This window comes from Pseudorasbora parva, chromosome 7 (genome assembly GCF_024679245.1).
Source record: "Pseudorasbora parva isolate DD20220531a chromosome 7, ASM2467924v1, whole genome shotgun sequence".
In the NCBI taxonomy this organism is placed as follows: domain Eukaryota; kingdom Metazoa; phylum Chordata; class Actinopteri; order Cypriniformes; family Gobionidae; genus Pseudorasbora; species Pseudorasbora parva.
This window is the reverse complement of record NC_090178.1, coordinates 25087743-25114893: the sequence shown is the minus strand read 5'-3', so window position 1 is coordinate 25114893 and position 27151 is coordinate 25087743. Positions and strand designations below refer to the sequence as shown.

Genomic DNA, 27151 nt, shown 5'->3' with positions numbered 1-27151 from the left:
TGAAAAATCAAACTCCAGAGTGAGGAAATCAGATAAATTAATATTATAATAAATATTTCATATTACAAGCTTCATTATCATCGACAGGATCACATTGCGGTGTCTTGTGAAATAACTACGTCATCAGAGAGCGTCAAAAACACCGTCGCAGCTCCGCGCCACATTTCATTGTCATTCACCAGCGCTGTGTTTTCAATCTGCATGTGGCCTCTTGCAGGGACGTTGTGGGATTGTTGACGTCTTTTGCGCATGTAAGTATATTTACTCCCTGTAACTTACATGGTTTTGTGTTATTTACTATATCAACGCGTTTCCGGAACGGAACGGGAACTGGATTGTCCTGGAATGAGAGAGATGCTTCAAAGCTTCTTCGATCTCCGCTCGTCGTTGGCTGTCGCATTAGCTACCATGTCCATTGAGTCTTTTTCGCCCTAGTTACCTCTAATTTTATTATGTCATTTATGCTTGCATTTGAATTAAAGATGTGTTATAGCGGGTTGTATTTGATTAACGTTACTTGCGTAGGCAGCGATGTTTTCTTTTAAACTGACCCACCTCCGATGTCCTTGTGACTATATCGGTTTTCATAACTTATAGGGCCTGTTGAAACAGGACCAATGCGATTATTTTGGGGGTTAGTTAAAAAAAAGAGATGTTTTTGTTAACCAAGAACAAAAATAATACCACGATATTACCATAACAACGCCAAACCTAGCGTTCTTACTGAAACGTGTATGATGTATGTTGTCTTGGCGGTTAATTACCTATTACAATTTCTCTAACTCTTAACTATTCAAATTCTAACAGAGATTCCGGACAATAATAAACCATATAATTATTAATACAATCACTTTACACTGTTACCACTACAATACTCCTGTATGAAGAGGTTTAAAAGTTAAAAAATTCAAATCAAAACGCACGAAAAATGCAATGACTGAAAAAAATATATATAATAATGAAGAAAAACATAATAATAATGGCAGCGATATTAATAATAGATTAGCATGAATTTTAAAGAAAACTGTTAGGCTATATATCTACTCTTGAATATGGTGATGAAAGGAGTTGTTGTCATTCTGTATTTTAGCCCTGAGCTACTAACGTTATAAGTTGTAACTTTGCCTGACTGTGTATTGGATAAACTGTTATTTTTGTTTTTATAATTTATTGTAACTGCAGAATGTACATAGGAAGGCCGGGGACAAACAACAATCTAAGACTTCCATTGGGACAAACATACGGAATTTAAAGTTGAGAAGGACTATAAAAACAAAACGAACAAAAAGCACGTTTTATCCGTACACGACCCGTATTATTTTGAGCTTTTTAATTTAGAGAAGTCGAGGCAGGCTTATCATCAGATCTGTTTTACACTCACAAGCTTCTGAAGATGTTTTGCCACCTCAGGCTTTGACAGGAGGTTATAAACTGCAGTGCAGTTTCATGTCGGTCACAGTACTGTAACCTCATGTATTATGCATCTGGGAGGGTCGCAGGTGGAGGTTTGCTTTCCGTCTGCTGGCTGGTGAAATCTGAAACGAAACCAATAGTTCAACGGCTATGATAAAATGAGTAGTGCGATGCAGTATTAATATGTCGAGCTGATATCTGATATGCAGTCATATGAATACAGTCGACCCTCGCGAATTGTATCACAGTTTATGTACCTAGGAATGATTTCTTGGTAGTTATGTGTTTTCAGATACGTTTACTCCATCGGGATGGCGCTATAACTAAATGGTGTAATTACCGTTTGTAAAATTGTAAAATAGGCCTTTAGATGAAACTTTCAAGCGCTTCTGACTAATGGCGCCTCCTGGTGTCATTTTGGCGAAATGCGTTTTATGAGGGAATTTTGCAGACAGTTTGAAAGCTTGGAGAAGCATAGAAAACGAAACCTAAAGTGATCTGTGCCTAGTTCGCATTCTGCGTTTACGCGTGTTTTTACATTTCTTTTATTGCTGATACTATTTTTACAAAGTGTAGACGAGTCTCAGGGCCATCTCGTGTTGTGGAGTTTGTGGAACTAAAACATTTGCGGAGGCCACCGGGAAAAACGTTGGATAATTGCTGGAGTGTAATCCGTCTATTTCGTTTTCATTTTTTCAGGCGGAACACTGTTTAGTCAGTGCACGCGTCTAGGCCTCACCTAGTTCATCTGTTAATTTCATCTGTTTTTCAGTTGTTTTTGTGGTATGTATAACTTTCTGTGCTCGGAGGAATGGGTTTTTACTTTTAAAACAATTCTTTGTTATCAAAGTGACTGAACCATTACTTCAGAATTTGTGCTAGAACTGAGAGTCAGTGATTAATTTGAGAGCAGGCTGTATACAGAAGGCTTTTACATAGTGCTGTTATAAATGCTATTATTTACATTCTTTGAGGGCCCCATTTCTCTTTTGGGTGATATACTAAATTTGTTTTATACAGAATCCAGACCACTTTTCAAAGTCATGGGAATGTCTGGGATAAGTAATTTGTGTCATGCAGTTGCTTTCTTAGAAATTGCTTTGTTTTAATTCAGTCTTTTTTTTTTAAAAACTATTTGATGTGGAAATTCATTGGTTAAGAGGTTTAATTTAGCAGTTTTTTTATTTCTTTATTTATTTTTTATCATAGTCATTTTCTAATATTTAAATAAATTATTAATGTCCTATCTACTTCAGCTGTCATTTTTGAAGACATTATTTATTTAAATGGTTAATTCCCTATAATTTCTGCTCTTTCAAGAGGCATTTTCCAATCTAAACCATTTACTTGGTACTGTACTTTAAACAAAAAATTAAGTGTGTACAAGTGGTAACATCATAGTATTCTTTAAAATGCCTTTGAGTGCCATGTTATGTTAGTGCTGTTGTATAGGTGATATCAAAACATCAAGCATACATTCAGCATGCACATCAAGGAGCACATGGAAAGTGATTGAGGAGAATGACTTTCCCTCTCGCTTACTCTCACGTTTATTTAAAGAGTGAGCTATTAATTATGTCTGAACTTAATGTGAAGCTGAATTACGGTGCTGAATTATCTCTTGTCTATACTAGGGTTTGATTGATTTGCAGGCTGTGAGTTTATTTATGTAATAATAATTATTTTATAAATATTCATAAATAGTTAATTGTACACTGGAATGTGATAGAGTAACATGCAATAAGTATGTGATTAGCTCTCAGCCTCTCACATTCTATTAACTGTAGTTTATAGAATATGACAGCTATTTTCTGAGCTATTGTTGCCTGAATCTATTAAACATAATGAATTTGCTCAGCTGGCTTAGTTGCTGTATTGTGAGGACTGTAGAATCTTAATACACAACTTATTTTAAACTCGCACATCAATTCAGACCAGACCTACACCATGCAGTAGGGACTAGTGGGAGTACTGCATTTTTTTAATCTAGTGTTAGGGTCAACTTTTGTCCAATGTTTTGCCAGTCTTTACTCATGTCATCATTGTGCTTTAGCTACTATAGTTGCTCACATTTGGAGAGAATTTCCTTGAAAATGCTTTCCTCTAATACCCATGACCACTTTCCCTCACCATAAGGATCCGCAAATTACTCGCTAAGCCAGAAATAAATTGATTGTGTCACAATAAGCATGAATAATTAATCTGTGAGCCTTTTACCAAGTATTCAAATTACAGTCTGCTGTGTTGCCACATAATTTTGTGTGGCTGTACAGTGACACTGCAAGATCAAAAAGCCTGCATTCACTTTGCATTCTTTAATGGATTTTTCTGATATTCTATGTCTCTCTGCAGAAGCAGCAGTGCACAGACTAAGCCTTTGCTCTCTTTGTGACATTACATCCAACAACTGAGTCTCATCCTAAAGCGTCCACCAAGCCCAACTCTACTCCCTCCTCACCCCGACCCCTGCGCTATGAGCAGAGGTAGAGGAGGGTTTAACAAAGATTGCCAGCGATCCTCCCTCCCTCCCCAACAGGGAAAACCTCAGTTTCATTCCTATACGACCACTGGTCACCCACGGGGCCCTTGCGTCCCAAGCCCCAGCTCTGTATCTGGCAGCTATCCGAACCCTTCTCTTTACTCCTCTTACCCAAGTTGTCCTGGCGTGTCTTCACGTGGTCGTTCTTTCCCCCCTTGTCCCTCTGATCCACCCCTGTGGGCATCCCCCCAGCACAGCAGTGATCAGTTCTCCGACTCAAATGGTTTAAGCTTCCGACAATATCAGGTGCAGTTCCTAAGGGGGCAGAGTGCACAGGCTCCGCAGTTCAAAGTACCCCAGCAGCGAGGGTCCCAAACCTCCAGCCAAGGGGATAACGTCTCAACTGGGCCTTTCCACTACCAGACAGGCTATCGCGATTTCAAAACAAGCAGTGACCGTTTTGGAAGAAGAGACTGCTACGCCAGAGGCCAAGGAAACTGGCAAAGGGAGCATAACTTTGGACCCAAGAAAAAGTCAGAGTGGAATCACCCTCACCAGAAGGGACAGTATTATCCGAATCAACAGACTAAGCATTACTGGAATGCACAGGCAGATGATGTGTCCTCTGGCCTTCATAGTCTGAGTTTAGGTGACCGTATAACAAAGGTAGACAACACTGATTCTTTGTCCTGTAGTAGCATTTCCAGCAAGGTTTCCAGTTCCTCTGGCTTGGTCAGAGAGTCTCTGTATTTGACCCCTGAGATACAGCAACGGGTCTTTGCTTTTTTGACATCACTCGGGCCAGAAGAAACTATTCAGGCAAGGGTCTTGAGCAAAAAGCTTGGTCTTCCCAAGACTATTGTCAATAAGGCTTTATATGCCCTCTTAAGGACAAACCAAGCAGTGAAGCAAGGTGAGATCCCTCCTCTGTGGAGGCTCTGCAAGGAAGAGGACAGTGAGCCCATCAAAGGGAGAGACCAATTGCAGTCTTCAAAGGATTCTGTGAAAGAGCCAGATCAGAGTTCATCCATAAACCAAGAGTCTAGACAGCGTCTCACCAGCACCAGCGCTCCCTCTGCATCACAGATCCTCGCTGAGGCTGACGGCAATATCAGTGACCAGTCGGAAGACTCCAAAGGCGACGATACCTGTGAAACACTGTTTCCTGTCCAGGATCAACGGACTCCCTTACCTGCAGTGCAGTTGGTAACCTTGTCAACAATGGCCGATTCTAAAGATGGCAAAGAGAAAATCCTACAGTACCTTTTTGAAGTGGGTACGGCCAATGCGCTTGTTATTGCCAAGAACCTCGGCCTGCGCAGTGCCAAGCAGGTTAATCCCACACTCTATGCCTTGGAGAAACAAGGTGATGTGAGGCGCAATACTGAAGTTACTCCACCTACATGGGCACTTAGTGCACACCGGCAGGAAAAGATGGACCGCCAACGAAAAGTTGCAGCAGGTGCAAAACAGGATGTGACCAGTGCTGAGATGTTGAACTTGGCACCTGAAGGGATTGCAAACGTAGCTTCAGTCAAGTTGGAAGCAGATGATACATTTGATTTTTCAGGTGATATTGGAGCAGTGCCGATGGAAGGGGGTGAAAATCCATTGGTGGAGTTGTTGGACAACAACAATATCTTTGGTAACTCAGAGGTTGACATGCCTGGCTTGGAGCCAGCACCCACCAAAACCGGTGATCTTTCCTCCTCCACCTTCCGCTACCAACCTCCTCCCATTCAGTTCTCATACTATCAAGATACGGCCAGTAATGGAGGAGAACGTTCACAGTGGGCTTCTGATGATATTCCAGAATTTCTGAACACGATCCGCTCAGAGGTTGCCGTTTCATTAGCTGCTCCCCCTCCCCCGGCCCAAAGCCTGGAAGCAAGCAGATTCCAGAAACTGAAGGAGGCCCGTGGTAAGAACCCAGTTAGTGGGCTGATGGAGTTTGCTCAGCATCTTGGACACACTTGTGAATTCCTACTTCTGGACCAGTCTGGACCCTCACATGACCCCCGGTTAGTAGATGAAAAGTTTATGTATGCATGTCAGCATTTGTTTGTCTGTGTTAAGACAGTCTTTGCCTCTGGCTTTTTTGTGAAGTGTATGTGTTTGGGCGGCATAAACACAGCTGTGATCGTTTAAGAATTTGCTAAACAGCCAATGTAATTTTGGAGATGTTACAAAAGTAATGTTCTTCTGTTAGTGAGTTTTGGTGAAATTAAAGTGCATGATTAAGAATTAGTAGAAGCAAAGTGTATAGCTTGAGGTTTTTTGTTTTGTTTCCAGGTTTAGGATGCAGGTCATGTTAGATGGTCGCAGGTTTCCACCAGCTGAGGGTTCAAACAAAAAAGTGGCCAAAAAAGATGCTGCAGCCATAACCCTGAGGATTCTTTGGAGGGAGCTGAAGGGAGCAGGTGAAGAGGAAGAGGAAGAGCCGAGCTTTGAGGGAGCCGAGTCAACCACTGACCTGGCAGATGATATGCAAGTATGTTTGTTTTGTTTTCTTTTTCTGTATCCAAGTTACATGAAACCAAGAAACCAAATCATTTAGTCTCCTATAGATAATCTCGTTGATGTCATATTTTACTTTTCATTAACTTTAATAACTTTAATTCTCTCTCGCTCTCTCTCTCGCGCTCTCCCTCTTTCTCTCCATCCATCCATCCCTTTTTCTATATTTCTCATTTATAAAGAGTGGTACAGAGACTCCGCCCCAGGCTCTTTCTCGGTCTCTACCTGGAGGGAAGAATCCAGTTTCTGTCCTGATGGAGCACAGTCAACGCAGTGGGAATGCCATCCAGTTTATCAAGACAGGACAAGAAGGGCCCCCCCATGACCCACGGTAAAATGCATCCCACAGTAAAGAGCTTTAGGTTACATCCCTTTAATCCTGCTACAGAAAGTCACATGCTTTCTGTCCTGATGTGTCTATTTTCCATCCTGTTCTGTCCCCTTGCTGTCCACACATTCTCCATGTTTTTCAATGTCTTTTCCCCATTTCCCCTTGTTGCTGTTACAAAACCTACTTAGCTTTTGTGTTGTATTTTTGCTAGCGTTATTCTAGTCTCTCCTCTATCTATTTATTTTTCTCACTTTTGCTCTCAATCTGTTTTTCTGTGTTGTTTATTCCCTTTTCCCCCACATTTTTTTTTTTTTTGGGGGGGGGGGTATCTTATTTTATCTTATTTCTTATATCTTATTTGCTTATCTTATTTTTATTTCTGTTTGTTGTTTCTGTTCTGATTCCCCCAAACAAATTGAGTAATTATAAAAGTATTAGATGTAGTAAGAAGATATTGTCCATTTAAGACCGTCTGAATCAAAGGAATGACAAATTAAAAGAAACAATCAAAATAATATTCAGCATTCCAATGGGTCCTTGAAAGTTAATAAATAAATAAACGTACATGGATACATGTGCAAGAAGTTTTCTGGAGAAAAAAACATATTATTCCCTCCGGACCGCTAATGTGTTATTTTGCTAACACTTTGTGGCTTATGCATACTAGTTTGCTTGATTTACGTAAATTACATGCATATATGCATTACGTTAAGTGTTTCCTGTGTGAGGTACATTGTGTTGTATGTTACCATGATGTTCATGCGCACACTAAACTACTACGATGTTATCTCAACGTTTTCAGTGTTTATACTGAACCCAAAGAGAATTTTAGAATACATGTCTGTCATGTGGTCCAAAATAAATGCAAAAAAAATGTCATCATGGCCTCCTAATCATCCCTATATATTTAGACACACACGCGATTAGCTTCATCATGATTGACTTCATCACTCGTGTCTCCTCTCCACCAATAAGCTGGTGTGTGATGTGTGTTCTGCTGCAATATGGCTGCCGTCGCATCATCTAGGTGGATGCTGCACATTGATGATGGTTGAGCAGATTCCCCCCTTAAAGTGCTTTGAGTGTCCAGAAAAGTGCTATATATATGTGACATTTCAAATCAAAATTTGATTTAAAAACAAATCTTGGATCATTAGAAGTTGTACAAGTGTGAAAGAAACAACCCAAAACATCAGAGAAATTTGAAAAAAAAGCTTAATTTTACTTTAGGACTGAGCAGTAAGTTGTATGAGTTTTAGTTTACAGGTGTAGCTGTATTATTGAAGATATCATAATTGATATCAAGTTGATAATTTTAGTTTCTCCTTATTTCTTAGTAATAGTTTTAGGTAAGTTCAGGATAGCCAGTGGATATTTATGTCCTTTTAGCAAAAGAGCGACTCTGATTATTGGCCTTGATGTAAATATAACACTGCCTGCCAAACTAGCCTTACTAGACAATTTTTCTGGCTCTAGTAGGCAAACACATGAATTGACAGCATGCTTATATGCATACTTGCATATTTCTGTTTCTCTGTTATTCTCAGTTTCAGTGTGTTTTATCCCTGTAGAAGGTAGTTGAAAGAAGTCTGGCTCAAGTAAAAGACTCATGCTGACCATTTACTTGATCAAAAATGGTAATAATTGAAAATGATTACTGTTTAAAACAACTGTTTTCTATTTTAATGTTTTAAAACTTGTTTTTATTTATACTTGTGATTAGGACTGCACGTTTTCAAGTTTTTGATTAACCGTTAACCGAGGCCCTTAGCGGTTAATACTCGGTTAACCATAGTGTGCGTCAGGGTTATTTTTAGTTTATTAATTTGACGACCACCATCTCCGTAGTGAACGCGCCTATAGAGAGAAATGCACATCATGGATTACATAATCAGTAGCCTATTTCTTTTCGTTTTAAATTGTTAAAAGACATTTCATGTTTCTTAAGATCTATTTCATGTCTGTGAGGCGTATGCTGAGTTTCGTTAAATTAGGATGAGATGCGCTCCAGTTCACGAGCAATGCGAGTGGCCGCGAGGGCGCCTGCACGATTAGAGCATGTAACGTTAGTAAAATATGCAGCCGAGAATGATTCACACGGACTCAGCGTTTGACTCGCGCGGCTGAGCCTCTGCCGGCAGAGAGTTCAAGCATCTGTGGACTCGTCCCTTCAGCTCTGGCCATCTTGCTTTCAGTCCGCGATTAGCTTTTTTTTTTCTTCATTACAGTTAAAGTAACGTCTGCTTTTCTCTAGTCATTCACAAGTTTCTCACTTCAAACTTTCTTTCTTCTGCTCCGTTATGCACAGCGCGCGCGGTCTGCTTCTGCCCTAATGCGACTTATAGTCCAGTGCGACTTATGTTATTTTCCTCTTCATGACGCATATTTTGACTGATGCGACTCCGGAGCAACTTATAGCCTGAAAAATCCGGCAAGCACTGCATTGCAATACTTGCATTTTGCCCCGTCACTCTCATTTTAAAGTGCTCCCACGCTTTCTTTGCCCGCTTCATTGCCCGCTTAGAAAGATGGTCATGACTTCTTCTTGTGGATATTACAAATGTCTGGGAGCGCTCTGGCGGTCTCTAGGGGTGCAAACATATATTACAACTAAATTCAAGGCACGTCATTGACGCCACTTAACCGAGCAAAATGTTTCACTCGGTTACGCAATTTTTAACGGTTAATCGGTCAATCGGTTAACCATGGACAACCCTACTTGTGATGGCAAAGCTGAATTTTCAACAACCATCCCTCCAGTCTTCAGTGTCACGTTCCTTCTGAAATTATTCTAATGTGCTGATATGGTGCTCAAGAAGTGTTTCTAATTAGCAATGTTGCTTATTTTTTGTGAAAACCACACTTTTTTTAGGTTTTTCCTTTTTTATGAATATATAAAGCATTTACTTGGGTCAGATTTTTTTTGTAACAGGCTTTGATCAATTTAATGCATTCTTGCTGAATAAAATTTTTAAAAAAACACTTAATGACTCATTCTGTTCTGTGTGCATTGGAGGATTCAGAGCTCAATGCAATAGAACTGCCACAATACTGTGACTGATTTGTCATTTTCTCTTCTTTCTCCCACCATCTTTTTTTGTTTTTTCTTACTTGAAAACTTTACTGTGTCAGGTTTATGTTCCGTGTAAAGGTTGGGGACCGTCTCTTCCAAGAAGCCTCAGCACCCAGTAAAAAAGCAGCGAGGCAGCTGGCTGCGGAGGAGGCCGTGAAAGAGCTAATGGGAGATGGACTACTACATCTTAACAAGGTGAAGAGAGGTTTGGAGATGACACAAAAAGAAAGAGAACTATTGGAAAGATGAAAAGAAAAATAGTTTTTTGTATGCTTGAAGACTGAACACAATCTTTCTGTTTCAGCCTCCAGCTAATTTCTTTGCTCTTGGCGACAATGAGTCTAACACAGCGATTCCTGCATGCCCCTCGCTACCCCCCCTGACAGCATCTGAGCTCCAGGCGGCACATGAAGCAGGTGTGGGTGACCTCATCAACCACCTGAACAACAATGCAGTGTCCGGCCTCCTCGAGTACGCCCGTGCCCGAGGCTTCGCTGCTGAAATCCGCCTGGTGGGCCAGTCCGGACTCTCGCACGAACCCAAGTACGCTTTCACTCTTACTTTTTTTTCCACAATTCTTGATCTTTATGTCCTTATTACAGAAGCAGCAGGATTCTCATCTCAGTGTCTGACTCCCTGCTGCTCAACCTCACAATAAAAAGTTCAAGTCGCTATTTTATATATCACGATTTTATCTCCTTTTTTACAGGTTTACATACCAGGCAAAATTGGGAGGACGGTGGTTTCCTGCAGTGTGTGCTAGTAATAAGAAGCAGGGGAAGCAGGAAGCGGCAGACGCTGCTCTTCGAGTGCTCATCGGAGAAGCAGAGAAAGCGGCACGTACTGGAGAGCTCACGCCAGAGGTATTAAACATGCAGAAACTTTACTAAAAGGTTATAATAAAATTAGCAGTAACTTTGAACTATGCATTTAAATTTCATTAACAAAGTACCATTAAATATTGAGGGCTCATAAGCAGGACAAAAAAATTAAATATATATTTTTATGTATCTTTTATGTTTTAGTTATATGTGTAAATTTATCCCTACATTTCAAAAATGTTCTAGGTAAACTTCTGATGCTAAATTATAAAATACAAATAAAAGTTTGTACACAAATCACATTGCCACAAGTTATTATAATTCCTACAATTTATGTTGCATTTTCCAATAGGGTTGTCAAAATTGCTCCAAAATGACGTTAAAATATTCCCTCAAAAACAAATACGAATATTCAAACTATTCGAACATCTGGACGCGCATTACGTCAATAACAGGAATAATTAATACAAAGAGACATTAACTACTTGTATAGTTTGTCTATTTAAGTTTATACATGTTTGACAATGTATTACTTAATAATTTATAACAATCTACTTGTTTTTGTTTATTATATATAATTATTATATATAAATTAACTGATGGCCAAGAGTGCAGACCTCTCTCTCTCTCTCTCTCTCTCTCTCTCTCTCTCTCTCTCTCTCTCTCTCTCTCTCTCTCTCTCTCTCTCTCTCTCTCTCTCTCTCTCTCTCTCTCTCTCTCTCTCTCTCTCTCTCTCAAAATCTATCTTTTGTTCATGCAATATCACTTCAGTCAGTACAGTAGCCTTCACTTTAGTAATGTTTCTATTTAACGTTAAATAAAATGAGGCATGGTATGCTAACTGGATCTTACATAGTTTGCATATAACTATCTCGCGGCTCAACAATTTTACCGACCAAAATCCAACGTACTTTCAGACATGGCTTTTTAGATTATGGAGTTAAAATCTATTTCTCTGCTGCGGTCGAGTTGGGCTCTGCACTCTGCCATCTTCACTGCAAGACGCGTCAACTTTCAGCAGTGACAGTGAGACTACTGTGACCTGTCCCTTAACCCTCATGTGCGCGCTCACTAGCAAAGCAGACAGCCACGCCTCTACTACCGCGGCAGGGGATTTTTTTCAGTTTTTTTTATTTTTTTATTCGAATATTATTTTTCACCTTCGAAATTTCGAATTTAGAATATTCGTTGACAGCCCTAGTTTCCTATAAGTTTTCTAAAATGAGCAAACCTTTGATAATAAAGCTCTGTGTAATTCTGCTGCGTTTACTTGCCAAAAAAAAAGGTTTACTCACAGTTAGCATTGCGACTTAAAAACCTGCGTCTTATTTTTGGACCATCTTTGAAAGGGTGTGTACTTACTAGTAATGTAAATTCATATATACCGTATTTTTCGGATTATAAGTCGCTCCGGAGTCGCATCAGTCAAAAAATGCGTCATGAAGAGGAAAAAAACATATATAAGTCGCACTGGACTATAAGTCGCATTAGGGAAGAAGCAGAGCGGACTAGCGAAAAGCAGAGGTTACTCTAATGAAGAAAACAAAAAAAGCTAATGATCGCGGACTGAAAGCAAGATGGCCAGAGCTGAAGGAACGAGTCCACAGATGCTTGAACTCTGCCGGGAGAGGCTCAGCCGCACGAGTCAAACGCTGTGTGAATCGTTCTCAGCTGCATATTTTACTACATGCAGTTTGTAATTTGCAGAATAGGATTTTCTTTATGGAGGCATTTTGTTTGTGTTCAGTCTTTCTAAATTGTTGTCTTCAAGTTCATATTTCAGTTAAGAGTGTAACAGACTTTATTTGATCTCGCATAATGTATTCATTTGGTACGCACTGCCGCTCGTTATGTATATGTGTGTGCAATGTATTTGTCCCCTCGGGGCTTGCCGTAGATAGGTTGGTGTATGCGCATTTTTTGGTACTGGAGTGTCGTGGGTTTTTCAGGTTGGTGATTTACCTTTCTTTTACTGTCTATTAGTGTTGTCACGATACCAAAATTATGACTTCGATACGATACCAGACTAAAATATCGATATATCCAGGGCTTGACATTAACACCCGCCAACCCGCCAAATGCGGGTAGATTTCAGCTGTGGCGGGAAAGGCAGCCACTCCCACTAGCCACTTTGGCGGGTTGAATATAATTTCAGCCTACAGCCAAATGAAATGCAAAGACCGTCGTATCACAAAATTAAAATTGTCTTACAACTCTTTATCAATCAACTTGCAGTGAGTAAAGGCGGGATAGGCGGAATCGCGCTGAATGACAACAAAAGCGTGCAGAAGCTCTGTCACACGCACAATCAGTTCTCCTTGTCAGTGTTGGGCAGTAGCATCGCTAAATTTCTGAAGATCAAGCTCAAATTGGAAACCAACTGCCAAGTCGCGGATATACTTCACTTTCTACGTTCCTTTCTGCCTCGCGCAGATGCGCACAGATGCGCGCGAGCCTTTCAAAGGACTCCTTTGGAAATGAGCGCGGAAAGACGGGTTCGTCACGTGCACTGGATACGCGCACTATCTAGTAGATGACGTTTGTTTCCGAGCGCTCAGTTCGCTGTTGCATGCGCGTCAACCGCGCGGTGATAAAAGAGAAATCGTCTTCAAGTTTTAAAAGAATCTGTTGTGTCTCTTGAATAAACACCTCTTATTAAAAGCATCGGGGTCCAGCCTGGTCACCTCTTGATATGAATGAATGAAACTTTTCCATGGAGAACGCACGCACGCACGCATACACACACACACACAAATATTGGCACGTTTTGTTTTTTGCCATGTTGGTACTATTTGGAGCAGGTCTTAATTATTTTGCTACTGTAGCTTACTTTGAGCTGAGCTGAGTTGAGTTGTAAATTAATTGCCCAAGTCTAAATTGAGCATAAATGCAAACACATATCATACACATGCTACAGATGAGCATACACACACTCTCGACACCTGGTTTTGTTAATATTATGGATCACATATTTTTGTTGCCAAATCGATTTCGACAATTTTTGAATAGCCTAACTGAAAAAGTATATGTCTATCTGCTTGAATTTTATTGATCACAGATATAGCGTTGATTGGAATGAAGTTGGTTCAATGTAAAATGAAATAAATAAAAACTAGCTTAGATATAGTAAACTACTTTTGCCAAGTTGCTGTACCTTAGCTTGCTACATTTCCTATAGGGAAGGAAATGTAGCAATTTTTCCTATATTTCCTATAGTGTAGTGAAGCTTAATTTAACGTAGAGTAGGCCATTTCACTCTGCATGTGAAAGTTTGAAAGGGTTTTAAATCTTCAAAATCAAGTAAAATGACTCAAAATCAAGTAATTTAGGCATGCCAAAGTCAACTTTAATCATATAAAATGTAATTTCCAAACTGCAAAAATTGTGGCCGGTGAAAATGCTGAGTGGCTAGTAACTGGAAAACCACTAGCAACGGTGGCTGGTGAGCAAAAAAGTTAATGTCAAGCCCTGGATATATCGATACTAAATCGATAGCACAGTAAAAAAAAAAGATAAGATGCTTAATATGACAACACAACTTATTTTTCATTGTTATTTTTTACTAAAAATTAATGTGGCCAGCATGTTCCTTGGGGTTGGGCATCGTTTTTATTTGAACTATTATTGATCAATTGATCAATTACTATTAAAATTATCTCACAAATTTTTGCTATCTCAATGTATTTTTTACAATGGGGTAATTGTGTTGCAATAGCTTACACACAGCACAAGAAAGCTTGATTTCGAATGGTAAATTGAATTTAAAAAGACGAGTAAACAGTAATAAAATAAGAACAAATAAACAGATTACAAACAATAGCACAAATAAATGCAATACAATAGAAGATACAAATTAGATAGACTGCTTTATTTTTTCAGGTAGGTCTAACATTCAGATAAGAAACTGAATTAAAAAAATGCATAGTAATTACATTTAAAACAACATTGGATAATGTTCTTTGTAAAAAATTCAATAGCGTACAGATGAAACTATTAAAGTTTGATCGTTTTTGTAGTTTGAATAACAAATGACTGCGGTCACTTTAAGTCTAACGGATGTATGGATCCTAAACACTGTTCCTGTTACTCGTTCTTCCTGAACTGTTTGCGACTGTGTTTACGTTAATACTCTTCCAGATGTGCACTGATAATTCTTTGAGTGTATTTGACCAATAATAAGCTGGAAAAAGAAGCAAATGTTTGCACTTGTATCATGTCAGAGGCGACTTTATTACGGTAGGCTATGTGTGTGCGCTTCAGATGTGAGCACGAAAGCTGCGGGGAATAGTAATAATAATAATAATAATATTAATTCATTACATTTTTATAGTGCTTTTCTGGCGCAAAGCGCTTTACATATAGAAGGGGGGAATCTCCTCAGCCACCACCAATGTGCAGCATCCACCTGGATGATGCGATGGCAACCATTTTGCGCCAGAACACCCACCACACACCAGCTCATTGGTGGAGAGGATACAGAGTGATTAAGCCAATCAGGATATGGGGATTATTAGGAGGCCATGATGGACAGAGGCCAATGGGCAAATTTGGCCAGGGGTTACACCCCTACTCTTTATCAAAGGACATCCTGGGATATTTAACGACCACAGAGAGTCGGGACCTCGCTTTAACGTCTCATCCGAAGGACGGTGCTCTTTGTCAGTATAGTGTCCCCATCACTATACTGGGGTGTTAGGACCCACACAGACCACAGGGTGAGCACCCCCTGCTGGCCTCACTAACACCTCTACCAGCAGCTACCTGGTTTTCCCAGTTGGTCTCCCATCCAGGTACTGACCAGGCTCAGCCCTGCTTAGCTTCAGTGGGAAACCAGTCTTGGGCTACATGGCTGCTGGTAAATAGAATTAGAATAGAATAAAGTAGAATTAATTTATGTGCAATCCCGTGCGAAATTCAGACTGATCACACACTTTCATGAGGAAAAAGTCCAGCAGAACGTGCTTTCGCCGTGCTCGGAGGTTAACCGGGCTGAGTGAGAATATGCCGGTGTGTGTCAACTCGCTTTTGGTCGGAGAGGAGAGCGGAGCTGGTATCGATACTGTAAAAACTGAGAATCGTATCGTTTCAGATATTCCAGTATCGATACTGTTAGGGGTTAACAGCTTATGACCCAGGACCAGTAGTGAAGAAATGAAGACAGAGTCAGGATTCCAATTAATTAAAAGAAAAATTTACTTAAGAATAGTTTGCAGTTTCAAAAGCAGAAGCCAGCTTCAAGTCTCACAAGGAGTTCGTAGGCCGCGCTCCCTCTCTCACCGTCTCGTTGCCTCGCCCTATCGTACATACAATTGTCCCAACAGTTATACCGTTTTCAAGGTCTTATCCACGTCATTACTGCGATGTGGATGGTTCTGATTGGCTCAGAGACAATGCACAGTCATGGTAAATTTCCACTCGAGTCAGTTAATCTGATGCACGTTTCCACTGACGTGTCACTTGTTGATGCTTTCACCCCAGAATTAGGCCAATAGTGACCTTCCAGATCTGGAGCAGGCGCCAGCTTGCCCAGAACAACAAGTCCACCCATCTCTTAGGGTGCCCATTGAACACCATTCTGATCTGTAGCATAGAATATTGCGCACATACACAGATTCACAGTCTCTCCAAGGTTGGAGCTGATTAAGCTCCAGTTCTAACTAGTTCTTACCAAAACATACTGATAACATGTGCTTTCCTTTAGTGAGAGGGACACACAATAGTACAGGCAATATTCATCTTGAGTCTTTAGTGTTGCAGTAAAAGGAAATATAAAAGAAATAAAACATAATAAATTAAATGAAAGACAAATCCATATTTCATCTCTGGAAGCCGGGCTAAGTGAGCAAACGCTGTTACTGCACTCCTGACATGTTAGGGGTGTGTGATACCTCCAATCCAAACACACAACCTTGTTGCCAGTGTTTAGTGACACATCACAAATCTCTAGGCCAGACCCTCAGTCACTCCTCAGAGACCAAATACACACTTTAGAAAACAAGAAACTAAAACAAAATCATAACTGGATAGAATCATTATAATAATATAGGATAAATATTGATTAAAGTTTTGATTATGAAGTTAATTAGGATATAAATATATACAGGCATATTGAAGCGGTAGTGGATTTCAAAATCCCCCCTTCAATACATATCGAAATATCGATATTTTAGACAACACTACTGTCTATGTGATTTACATGTGTGACGGAGAATAAAGGAAGGAATGTTTAGACGGCTGTCGTTTAATGTTTTAAGGCGAACCCTGCACGAACGCTTGGTCACAAGCTTTTTTTTCTGTTTTCAGTTATTTTGTTCAGGGGTAGGCTACAGGAGCAGCATAGAGCGCCCTCACGCGGCTATATGTTTATTCTTGTATGAATTAAATTTGATATACAAGTCACACCTAACTATAAGTCGCAGGACCAGCCAAATTATGAAAAAAGTGCGACTTGTAGTCCAGAAAATGCGGTAACTCATAGGGGTGGGCGATATGACCCAAATCTTAATGACGATATGAGTAATTTTATTTCACAATAATGATATATCACAATAGTTATCTTTGCTTTAAATAAGGTTTTTATGAAAATTTCATAATTCTTATCTCCATTTGCAGCGCCGAGAAAGTCTCTCATAGTGCGCATATAGTGAAGTGTGTGTGTGCGTGTGTGTGTGTATTTTTCAGATATTATATTTATTTACACATTTATAAAATATTGGGTTATTAATTATTTATAAATTTGTTTAATATAAAATAAATATACACATACATGCACTACTTTTAAAAAAGTCTTCTGCACACCAAGGCTGCATTTATTTGATCTTGAATACAGTAAAAATGTAATATTGTGAAACAATTTAAAATAATCAATTTCAATTTGAATATATTTTCAAATGCTATTTATTCCTGTGATATCAGCTGTATTTCAGCATCAATACTACAGTCTTCAGTGTCACATGATCCTTCAGAAATTATTTTAATGTGCTGATTTGGTAATATGATTACATTTTTTTAAATATAGCTGACATCAAAGGAATAAATTGCATTTTAAAAGATATTCAAATTGAAATCGGTTGTTTTAAGTTCTAAAAATATTTCAAAGTATTACTGTTTTTGCTTTCAAATAAATGCATTTTTATTTATATGTAGTATATTTTATGTTTAGCAAACCAATTTCCTAGATTAGAGACCAGTTGTACATTATTTCCCTGCACGATGCTCTTTATTATTATTCAGAAATATTTGACTGGTGAATGCTGCATTTGAACAATCCATATCTAAAAGAACTACTAAAATAGTTTTTGTATGTTTCAGTTGCCGGTATCAGGCAGTACGATGCACGATCAGATTGCCATGCTAAGCCATCAGCGCTTTAATGCACTCACAGCACGCATCCAGCACAGCCTTCTGGGTAGGAAGATTCTTGCCACCATCGTTATGAGAAATGGATCGGATACTCTTGGAACGGTTGTCAGCCTTGGGACAGGTACATGGACTTCAACACAGACCGAGCCGACATGACATATGCACTAATTAGAGACGTGCAGTAATTGTTGTCTTGCGCCTTTAGGAAACCGCTGTGTTAAGGGAGAGGAGCTTAGTCTTCGAGGGGACACCGTTAATGACTGCCACGCAGAAATCATCTCCAGGAGAGGCTTTATCCGGTATCAGCTTGCAGCAGAACTTTCTCTCTCTCTCTCTCACTGTCAATCTCATAATTCATTTTTCCTCTCGCTCTACAGCTTTTCCCTCTCATTCTTCAAGATGAAGGAGTCTTATTTCACAGCAGCTCATAAATATATTGACTTTATATTCAGTGTTCTGAAGATGTTACTGTGAGACGGACAGACCGTCTGCTCGTATGCCTCCTTGTCTTTCTCTGTCTTTCTCAATGATGATTGTACATTTAGGATATAAAAAAATTGAAAATGTATTAAAATATGAATATTTTAATAGCCATTACTACTTATATGGCAATATGTATTATATGATTTTATAGCTCAAATACATTATTAATTTTATCATATTTTTTAAATGTATTTATGTAAAAAAAATTACACAGTTAACAGTTTTAACTATTACACATTTGATTTGGATCAGCCCTATAGGTTGATAATAAACAAAACAAAAAAAACAATATATTAACAGAATGCTCTTATTTGTAAAAATCTGTATGGCTCAGGTTTTTGTACGGTGAGCTGATGAAGCATTGGGAAAGCCCTGGTGATGAGAGCATTTTTGAGGTGGCAGACGATGGTAAGCTGAAGATCAAATCTGACATCACCTTTCATCTCTATATTAGGTGAGACATACAGTTCCTCTTATCTCAGCTCGTTTTAGAACAGAACTGCATCAGAAAACATGGATAACATTCCTTTCATGTGCCTTTTTCTTTGTTTCAAAGCACCGCTCCATGTGGCGATGGTGCGCTATTCGATAAGTCGTGCAGCGAGGCTGCTGACGAAAATGTCTCTGGACACATGCCTCTCTTTGAGAACGTAAAACAGGGCAAGCTCAGAACCAAGGTGGAGAACGGTAAGTGATTAAAAAAGAACTAACAACGGCATTAACATGAAAAAAATCTAATTTTCCCCATTGTGACGCATTGAGTGAAAGGGCTTGTGGGTGTGCAAATAAAAAAAAAGTGGGTGTGACTTGTCCTTTTGGAACATCAGTTGGTAAATCTCTATAATATTAAATGTTAAAATTAACTGATTTATTGGCTACTTCCATTTAAATGACACTTAAGGAATTTTTTGTAATAATAACATTACAAAACAATTTTAATGACAATTATGTTTCTACACTTAAATGGTGACGGTCATAAAAACATGATGTACCCTATTTTAACGATCTAAGCACATGGTCTAAAGCACATGGCGCAAGTGCACTTAGAGCATTTCTGAATTAACTTTTGATACATGACTATCCTTTGACATGTAGGCATTTTTATATTTATGTACACAGTAATACATTTTTTTTACATTGTAATTTTTAACGTTTGTGTGCTGTTGCACATAAGCAGTGTACTCGCGTTGTGCACCCGCCTATAGGCACATATTACTAATGCGTCCTGTAAATAACACAAAATATTGCAGTCATATTAATTTGCCTCAAAATAGCAACAGGCTAACAATGCGCCTGAACACCTTGTTTTCAGACCAGACGCCCATGGGTGAACAGATGCGCTCGCCCTAGTGCGTTTGCTATTTAAACATTGTGAGATATGAAAATGATTATTGCGTTGGGCTGAAACTAGCAATAAACACTTGCTTCACACCTGGTGCGCATTGCGCTAGGTTTATGATGGGGCCCAATGGATTTGTTCGTTCATGTTTATTTCATGCTGTAACTAGTAGTAAAGCCGAAAAGAGTAACACGAAAAAAAAAATGATGGTCATTAGTTAATGTATTGGCTAACATGAACTAAGCATGAGCAGTACATTTGTTACTGTATTAGTTATTCTTTGTTAAAAATTCAGCTGTTCATGTTAGTTCATGGTGCATTAACTAATGTTAACAAGATTTTAATAATGCATTAGTAAATGTTGAAGTTAACGTTAACAAAGATAAATAAATGCTTTATAAGTTCAGTTCATTATTAGTTCATGTTATCTAATGTAGTTAACTAATGACCATTAATCTAAAGTGTTACCCAGAAAAGATGTTCAGTTCACATGCGCAACAAAGATCTGTCAGGGCACATTAAAGAGCGCCAAAACAATATTTTATTGTTTGAATTTTGTAATAAAATGTACAGAATTTGAAAGCGGAAACTTTTTCATGTCAGAAGTAACAAAGCTTGAGATTTATTGGATGGTAGGCGAGCTACAATGTTTGATACATTTATCAACTAGAAACAGCATAGACTGAAAGATCAATTCTTGGGATTTATGAACCGTTATCGGTTCTTCAAAATGAAAATCTGATTTTTTTTTTTTTTAGCCAGCTCTACTGTGACCCTTATGTGAGCGAACAGTGGTCTCAACACATACACATACACTTCAATCGAAATCGAACTGGTGTGACATCACACTATTCCGGGAAAGTTCACTCCGGCTGGTAAACACCTTTGTATTATCATTGGTCCTTGGTGATTACTTAAAGGAAGTGTATGTAAGATTGTGGCCAAAACTGGTACTGCAATCACTTTCAAATTACTAGAGCAGCGTATCCCCACCCCCCTGACACGAGGTTGCCAGATAGGCTGCAGGAACCTTTGTAGCTGCAGCTGTGGTAACTAGAGCAGAGCATCGTTTTTCGGCATCAACCCGGATACCCAAACACTACTGACTTCGTGATTGGTAGATAGGTGGAGGGTGGCGCTTCAGGCCAAAACATAACATGTCAACATCAACATCAGTTGGCTGCAACAACAACTTTTAAATGGAAATATCCTGGCAGGACTACTGTTGTCAGTGATATAAGTATTTGAAATTAACATGATTTCTTAATGTCTAGTGACATATCAGGGCCATATTATGATTAATTAAAATAAATTTCTTACATACAGTTGCTTTAATGGGTAGGTGTTCGCGGATGCTTTGCATTTTCATGTGGAAATCTATTCTGGTTCATTTCTCCTGTTGAGTCTGTCGAGATCAGACGTCCATGAGTGAAAACTTGAACACACCGGAGAGCTGCTTTATAATTTAAAATGAAGTTGTGGTGAAACGAGACACCGTCATGTCTTAATGTGGTAAAGATGCTTGATTTTAAACAATCTATTGTATAAAGTGATATATAAATAAACGTGACATGACTACTAGTGCCAAATTGCAGAGCTCTTGCAAACGCGTTGCTGAGAGCAGATACTTTTCTTATGCTTTATTATTAAATGCTTGCTGTTTTCTGTTTCATTGTGTGTATTTTGTTTAGAGGACATATTGACACATTGACAACTTCTCTAAATGGGTTGTTCACTAACAGTATATCGCTGGTCATATATTTCAAAATTCAAAAAGTGAGTGAGTATATCAGGGCCTTAAACAAAATCAACAAGAGATTAGGAGGGCACATGAATTAAAAATATATAATATTTACAGATACACTTCTACAGGCCAACTACTGTACAGTATGCACATGCTGTGACGTAATTCCAGGACCTCAGGTACACAACTCTAGAGCGCTAACTGTCGGATTAAACAAGATGCACTCAGCAGTGTTTTTCATGCCATCTGGTTGTGGTTATCCCGCCAAAAGGTTCTCTCTAGCCACATGAACCTGGCCTTTTGCCAGGCAAAACAGCCATTGTCTAGTGGGATAGGAGAACGGCAATTACGTGGCAAAAGCGGTTGGCAGGTAAGCTAATGTATTTGTGTGAATTCAACTTGACAAGTCTGCACATGATGTTGGCAGTTGTGCTTGGTTAGCTCTTGTGCCGACCCTGACACTGCTGACAAGGAAGTAAAAAAAAAACAGCCTCATGATCTATTGTGACATACATTTATCTGGAAATGCCTGAAATAAACCATAGTTTGCTTACAGCTAATGCTAGTTTTCTTAAGCTACCATAGACTGTGTTGCAGTCTTCTACTGTACATTGTATTTACATGTAACTTCATACAGTCTTGCATATTATTGAATTAACCAAGATTCCCCACCTTTTCCTTTTTCTGTTTTCATTAACCTTCCCTTTTCTCAGGTGAAGGCACCATTCCAGTGGAGTCCAGTGATATTGTGCCCACCTGGGATGGCATTCAGCATGGTGAACGCCTGAGGACCATGAGCTGCAGCGACAAGATCCTGCGCTGGAATGTGCTCGGTCTTCAGGGGGCGCTCCTTAGCCATTTCATCCACCCCGTTTATTTGCGCTCCGTCACTCTTGGTAAGCGCACATCCACTGTCTTCAACCCTGTGCTTGTTTTATTTAATTATATTTACAAACTTTTGCTAAAGGTGTTTAATTGAAACTGATTGAAAAATGTATAATCATATTATTATTATTATTATTATTATTATTATTATTATTATTATTAATAATTAAATTATGTAAAATTGTAATAATTGTTTTATATAAAATTACCATTTAGAATTAATTATAAAATGTATTATAATGAGAGAGAGAGAGAGAGAGAGAGAGAGAGAGAGAGAGAGAGAGAGATGCACAGTGGACCATTTTTTTTGCCCGTTTGCATTTTAAGTGTTTTACTTACACTAATTATAATTATGCTCATGCTACTGGCGCGAGTCTTTGGTGTGTCGTATGTGTGTGACAACTTTCACAGACTCTCTTTGTCTTGTTGCACTTGAATGGTTCAAAAGCATTTGCATTAATGGGAGCATGGTCATATATTGCAATGCTATCCAAATAATGACTGACAAAACGGATGTTGCATTAATTGCTTAAAATTTTTAGTGCATTAAACTGGGGGAAAAATGCTTCATGCATTAACTTTGACAGCATTAAATTCATTATAAAAATGTTTAAAAAATACTGTTTTATGATATTATTAAATTTGTATTATTAATAGTAGTAGTAGTAGTAGTAGTAATAGTAGTAATAACAAATTATATACATTATTACTCAAATATTGTATTACTTTAGTTTTGTATAAAATTTTATTTATTATAATTTTATAATGTTATATTTTATTATTATTAAAATGCTTTAAAATTAGTGCTTTATTCATGGACTATTTTTGAAATGTTTGTTCAGGGTATCTCTACAGCCATGGTCACCTGACTCGAGCTGTATGTTGCCGATTGGCTAGAGACGGTGATGCGTTCAAAAAGAGTTTACCAGCAAACTTTACTCTCAACCACCCTGAGGTACACACACACACACACACAAACTATCTTTCTCTTTTCATCAAAACAATGCATTTAGTACTATGAAACTTGTTTATGATTTTAATACCGTATTTTCCAGACTATAAGTCGCTCCGGAGTATAAGTCGCATCAGTCAAAAAATGCGTCATGACGCGGAAAAAAACATATAAATCGCACTGGACTATAAGTCGCATTAGGGCAGAGCTAGAGCCGCGCGCACGCGAGCACCCGCGCGCGCTTGCGAGCACCTGCTCGCGTGCACTCGCTCGTGCCCGCTTCACTGCATAATCCGAGCAGAAGAAAGAAAGTTTGAAGTGAGTGAGAAACTTGTAAGGGACTGGCGAAAAGCAGAGGTTACTTTAATTGTGATGAAGAAGAAAAAGAAATCTACTTGCGGACTGTAAGCAAGATGGCCAGAGCTGAAGGAACGAGTCCACAGAGGCTTGAACTCTCTGCCAGGAGAGGCTCAGCCGCGCGAGACGAATGCTGTGTGAATCGTTCTCCGCTGCATATTTTACTATATGCTGTTTGTATTTTGCAGAATAAGATTTTCTTCATGGGGGCATTTTGTTTGTGTTCAGTCTTTCTACGTTGTTGTCTATAAGTAAATATTAGGCTACAGGAGCAGCATAGAGCGCATTCTCGCGGCTATATGTTTATTCTTGTCAGTCAGTATGAATTAAATTTGATATCTAAGTCGCACCTGACTATAAGTCGCAGGACCAGCCAAACTATGAAAAAAAGTGCGACTTATAGTCCGGAAAATATGGTAATTGTTTTCTGTATTGCTGTTTGCAGGTGGGCAGGGTGAGTGTGTATGACTCAGCACGCCACACAAGCAAGACCAAAGAGTCCAGCGTTAACTGGAGTCACCCAGACCAGGTCAGCGTTGAGATACTGGATGGCACCAAGGGCAAAGTGGACAGGTGAGAGACAGACCCATCCGTCGCCATTGTAAAAAGGAAATCCAGCTTATCTAGCTAATTAAATATTTATCTGAAGCAGCTCAAGACCTAGACACCTGCTTTTGTTCAAGATCCATCTTTCTCTTTTCATGCCAGCTCCAAGATGGAGGTATCACGGGTTTCCAAGTCCAATCTGTTTCGTCTCTTCCAAGCTTTGTGCCAGCGTGCAGGCCGAGCCGATCTACTGGCACTGCCGTCCTATGCCCACGCTAAGATGGCTGCCACTTCATTCCAGGATGCCAAAAGGCTGTTCTTCCTGGCGCTGAACCAACATGGATATGGCGCCTGGATCGGGAAGCCCTTGGAAGAAAAAAGTTTCGAGGGAGAAGCCAGAGGCTCTGAGCACAGGGGAGGAGTTGGAGACGTGTGGGCTCCGGGTTGCGTAGTTGACCCCAATAGCTGCTTGAGCTCAAACAACAATTTACAGTCTGCAGCACAGGGCTTTCAGGGATAGAGAGAGATGAAGAGAGAACAAATTAAGGGATGGATGGAGTGGAAGAGTGGCTGGCAGCAAGAGAGAGAGAATTGAGGTGGTATAGAGGGAAGAACAGGGTAAGCCTGTGGCTTTGGATTTGAACTTTAACCATCATGACAAAGCAGTAACGAATGCTGCCATGGCAACAGAGCCGTAAACCCAAGGCAAATTGGACTTGATGAGACATGAAGTAGAATCTTGCCTTTTTTTTTTTTTTTTTTTTTTAGCAAGCTATAACTACAGGGTTGCATTTGTTTTAGTGGGATTTCCTTTTTTTCCCCATTTGCGACCATCACAAAACTGTTAGGTGACTGGGTGGCCACATAGCTGAGGGATAATACTGTTCTCTCGTAATCTTTTCGATTCCAAGGATTCATTTAAGTATTTCTCATTCGATAACCAGATTTTTAATGATAGCTGTTGCTAGTCAGGTATATATTTACTGACATTCACCTCTTTTATCTGAGTTGGGTTGCAAAGGGTCGTTTGTGACTTTTTTAGTTTTAGTGTTACTTCACTCAAAAATGAAAATTCTCATTTACTTGCCCTCAGTGTTCCAAACCTGTATGACACTTTTTTTTTTTCTCTTTCTGAAAGATATCATCAAAGAAAATATTTTGAGAAAAATTCAGTCACCAAAATTGGACAAAATATATATATATTTTTTAACAACTTTTGCGTTCTTCAAAAGAAAGAAATGTATATAGGTTTGGAGAGATTTGGGGGTAAATTATGACACAATTTCCATTTCTGGGTGAGCTATCACTTTAAGTCATTATGTACCAATTTGTCATTACCCTCCTTTTTTATTGATGTAAATTCTGTTTGCGCTCAATCTGCATGGAGGAAAACTGCTTCTGTATTTACTTTTGTTTTTTTTGCACTATGTGAAGTTCCACATACCAACACTTGACTAGACCGCTGGAAATATATACATAATGTACATACAGATACATATGCACACAGATGTATATATAAGGTCTGTGTAATGAGTTTATACATATGCGTGTGTGTTTATGTATGTGTATATATTGTATGTATATATTTTGTAATGATTCGTATCTTTGAAAACCAATTTATTTTCTATCTTTCATTTTTAGGATGTAATTTTATATGAGGTGTGTATGTTCTGTTTTGACTATTGTTGATGTGTATTGTTTGTTATACATTGAGGAGGCTTGTGGTACATAATGCATGCAGCCAAACAGCTACATTCTGAGTGGAGAACGCTGTAGTGGGTGGGTGAATGGCACAAACCAATCATATGCACATTTGTGTGTGTGTGTGTGTGTGTGTGTGTGTACCTTTGTGGATCTGAACTATTTCTAGAAATATTATTTTGCCCTTTATATTGTTAGCTCAAGTCTGCATTGCTTGTTTCATGTGTTCAGACACTGTTAATTGATGTACTGCTTCAAGACTAAAGCAATACTAACATTGTTTCCTTCCAGCAAATGTGAATCTGTATGCCTCAAACATTTGTCATCAAACCATTGAAGCCTACTCCAAAATTCTTTTAAGATAAGTTCTGTTCTATTAAAAAAGTAAAAGAGCATGTTCTTTCCATGAGCTGCTGATTATTTTTATTTTTTTGCATTTCATAGCAAATGTTGAACACGCTCTGGTTATTGTGACTGTATGCGTTTTCCCAGGATGGGTGGAAGAAGATATGTAGTTCAGAGTGCCAGTTTTTACTTGAATTTTCCTCGAATCAAGGATAAAATGGTTATAACTAATATGCCTAATTCTATTTCAGTATAGAATATACTATATTCTGAGAGAGAGACAGATAGCAGAATATATTTTATTTGAAAAAAAGTAAGCTGACTGATGGGGAATATTTTAATGATTACACCTTGCGTAACACATTTATGGTAATTGGATTGTTTGTTTTTACACACACACACACACACACAAATTTGCTGCTCTACCATTGAATATTTAACTGTATAGCCTAGTTTAAATATATATTAAATGCTAACATTGATAGGGAGAACTTTTTAAAGTAATTAACAGAACCGATAGAAATCCTTGATTTTCTTGGAATGATGGTTTTCTCATGGCCAACGTATCTTTAGATCCTATTCACCTTTGGTATATTACTTAAGAGATAAAGTGTGTTTATTATTATTATTATTATTATAGGCCTCTATGGATATGATCGGACACCTAATTAAACATCTCGCATTTAATCTGTTAACTCAATCAATTTTGTAATTATTGTATGAAATAACATTTTAAAAGGTGACCAACCTATTTGGCCCATTAATTTAATAAAAGCAAAAACATATAAAACGTGTCCTAACAG

At 38.7% G+C, this 27151-nt stretch overlaps 1 protein-coding gene across 2 annotated transcripts; it reads left to right on the top strand.

The window, feature by feature from the left end:
• Window positions 1-111: 111 nt before the first annotated feature.
• On the top strand, window positions 112-26398 carry adar (adenosine deaminase RNA specific). Of its 2 annotated transcripts, none has more exons than XM_067448765.1 (15): window positions 112-251; window positions 3766-5913; window positions 6185-6383; window positions 6592-6740; window positions 9873-10008; window positions 10118-10356; window positions 10523-10676; window positions 17946-18117; window positions 18202-18295; window positions 18814-18933; window positions 19036-19166; window positions 22276-22458; window positions 23290-23402; window positions 24202-24329; window positions 24465-26398. In XM_067448765.1, the coding sequence occupies exons 2-15, from the start codon at window positions 3887-3889 to the stop codon at window positions 24820-24822; spliced, it is 4203 nt and encodes a 1400-aa protein (XP_067304866.1). In that variant the 5' UTR covers window positions 112-251; window positions 3766-3886; the 3' UTR covers window positions 24823-26398. The 2 variants fall into 2 exon arrangements, with proteins under 2 accessions (XP_067304866.1, XP_067304867.1); XM_067448766.1 differs by lacking the exon at window positions 112-251 and adding an exon at window positions 1891-2196.
• Window positions 26399-27151: the final 753 nt, after the last annotated feature.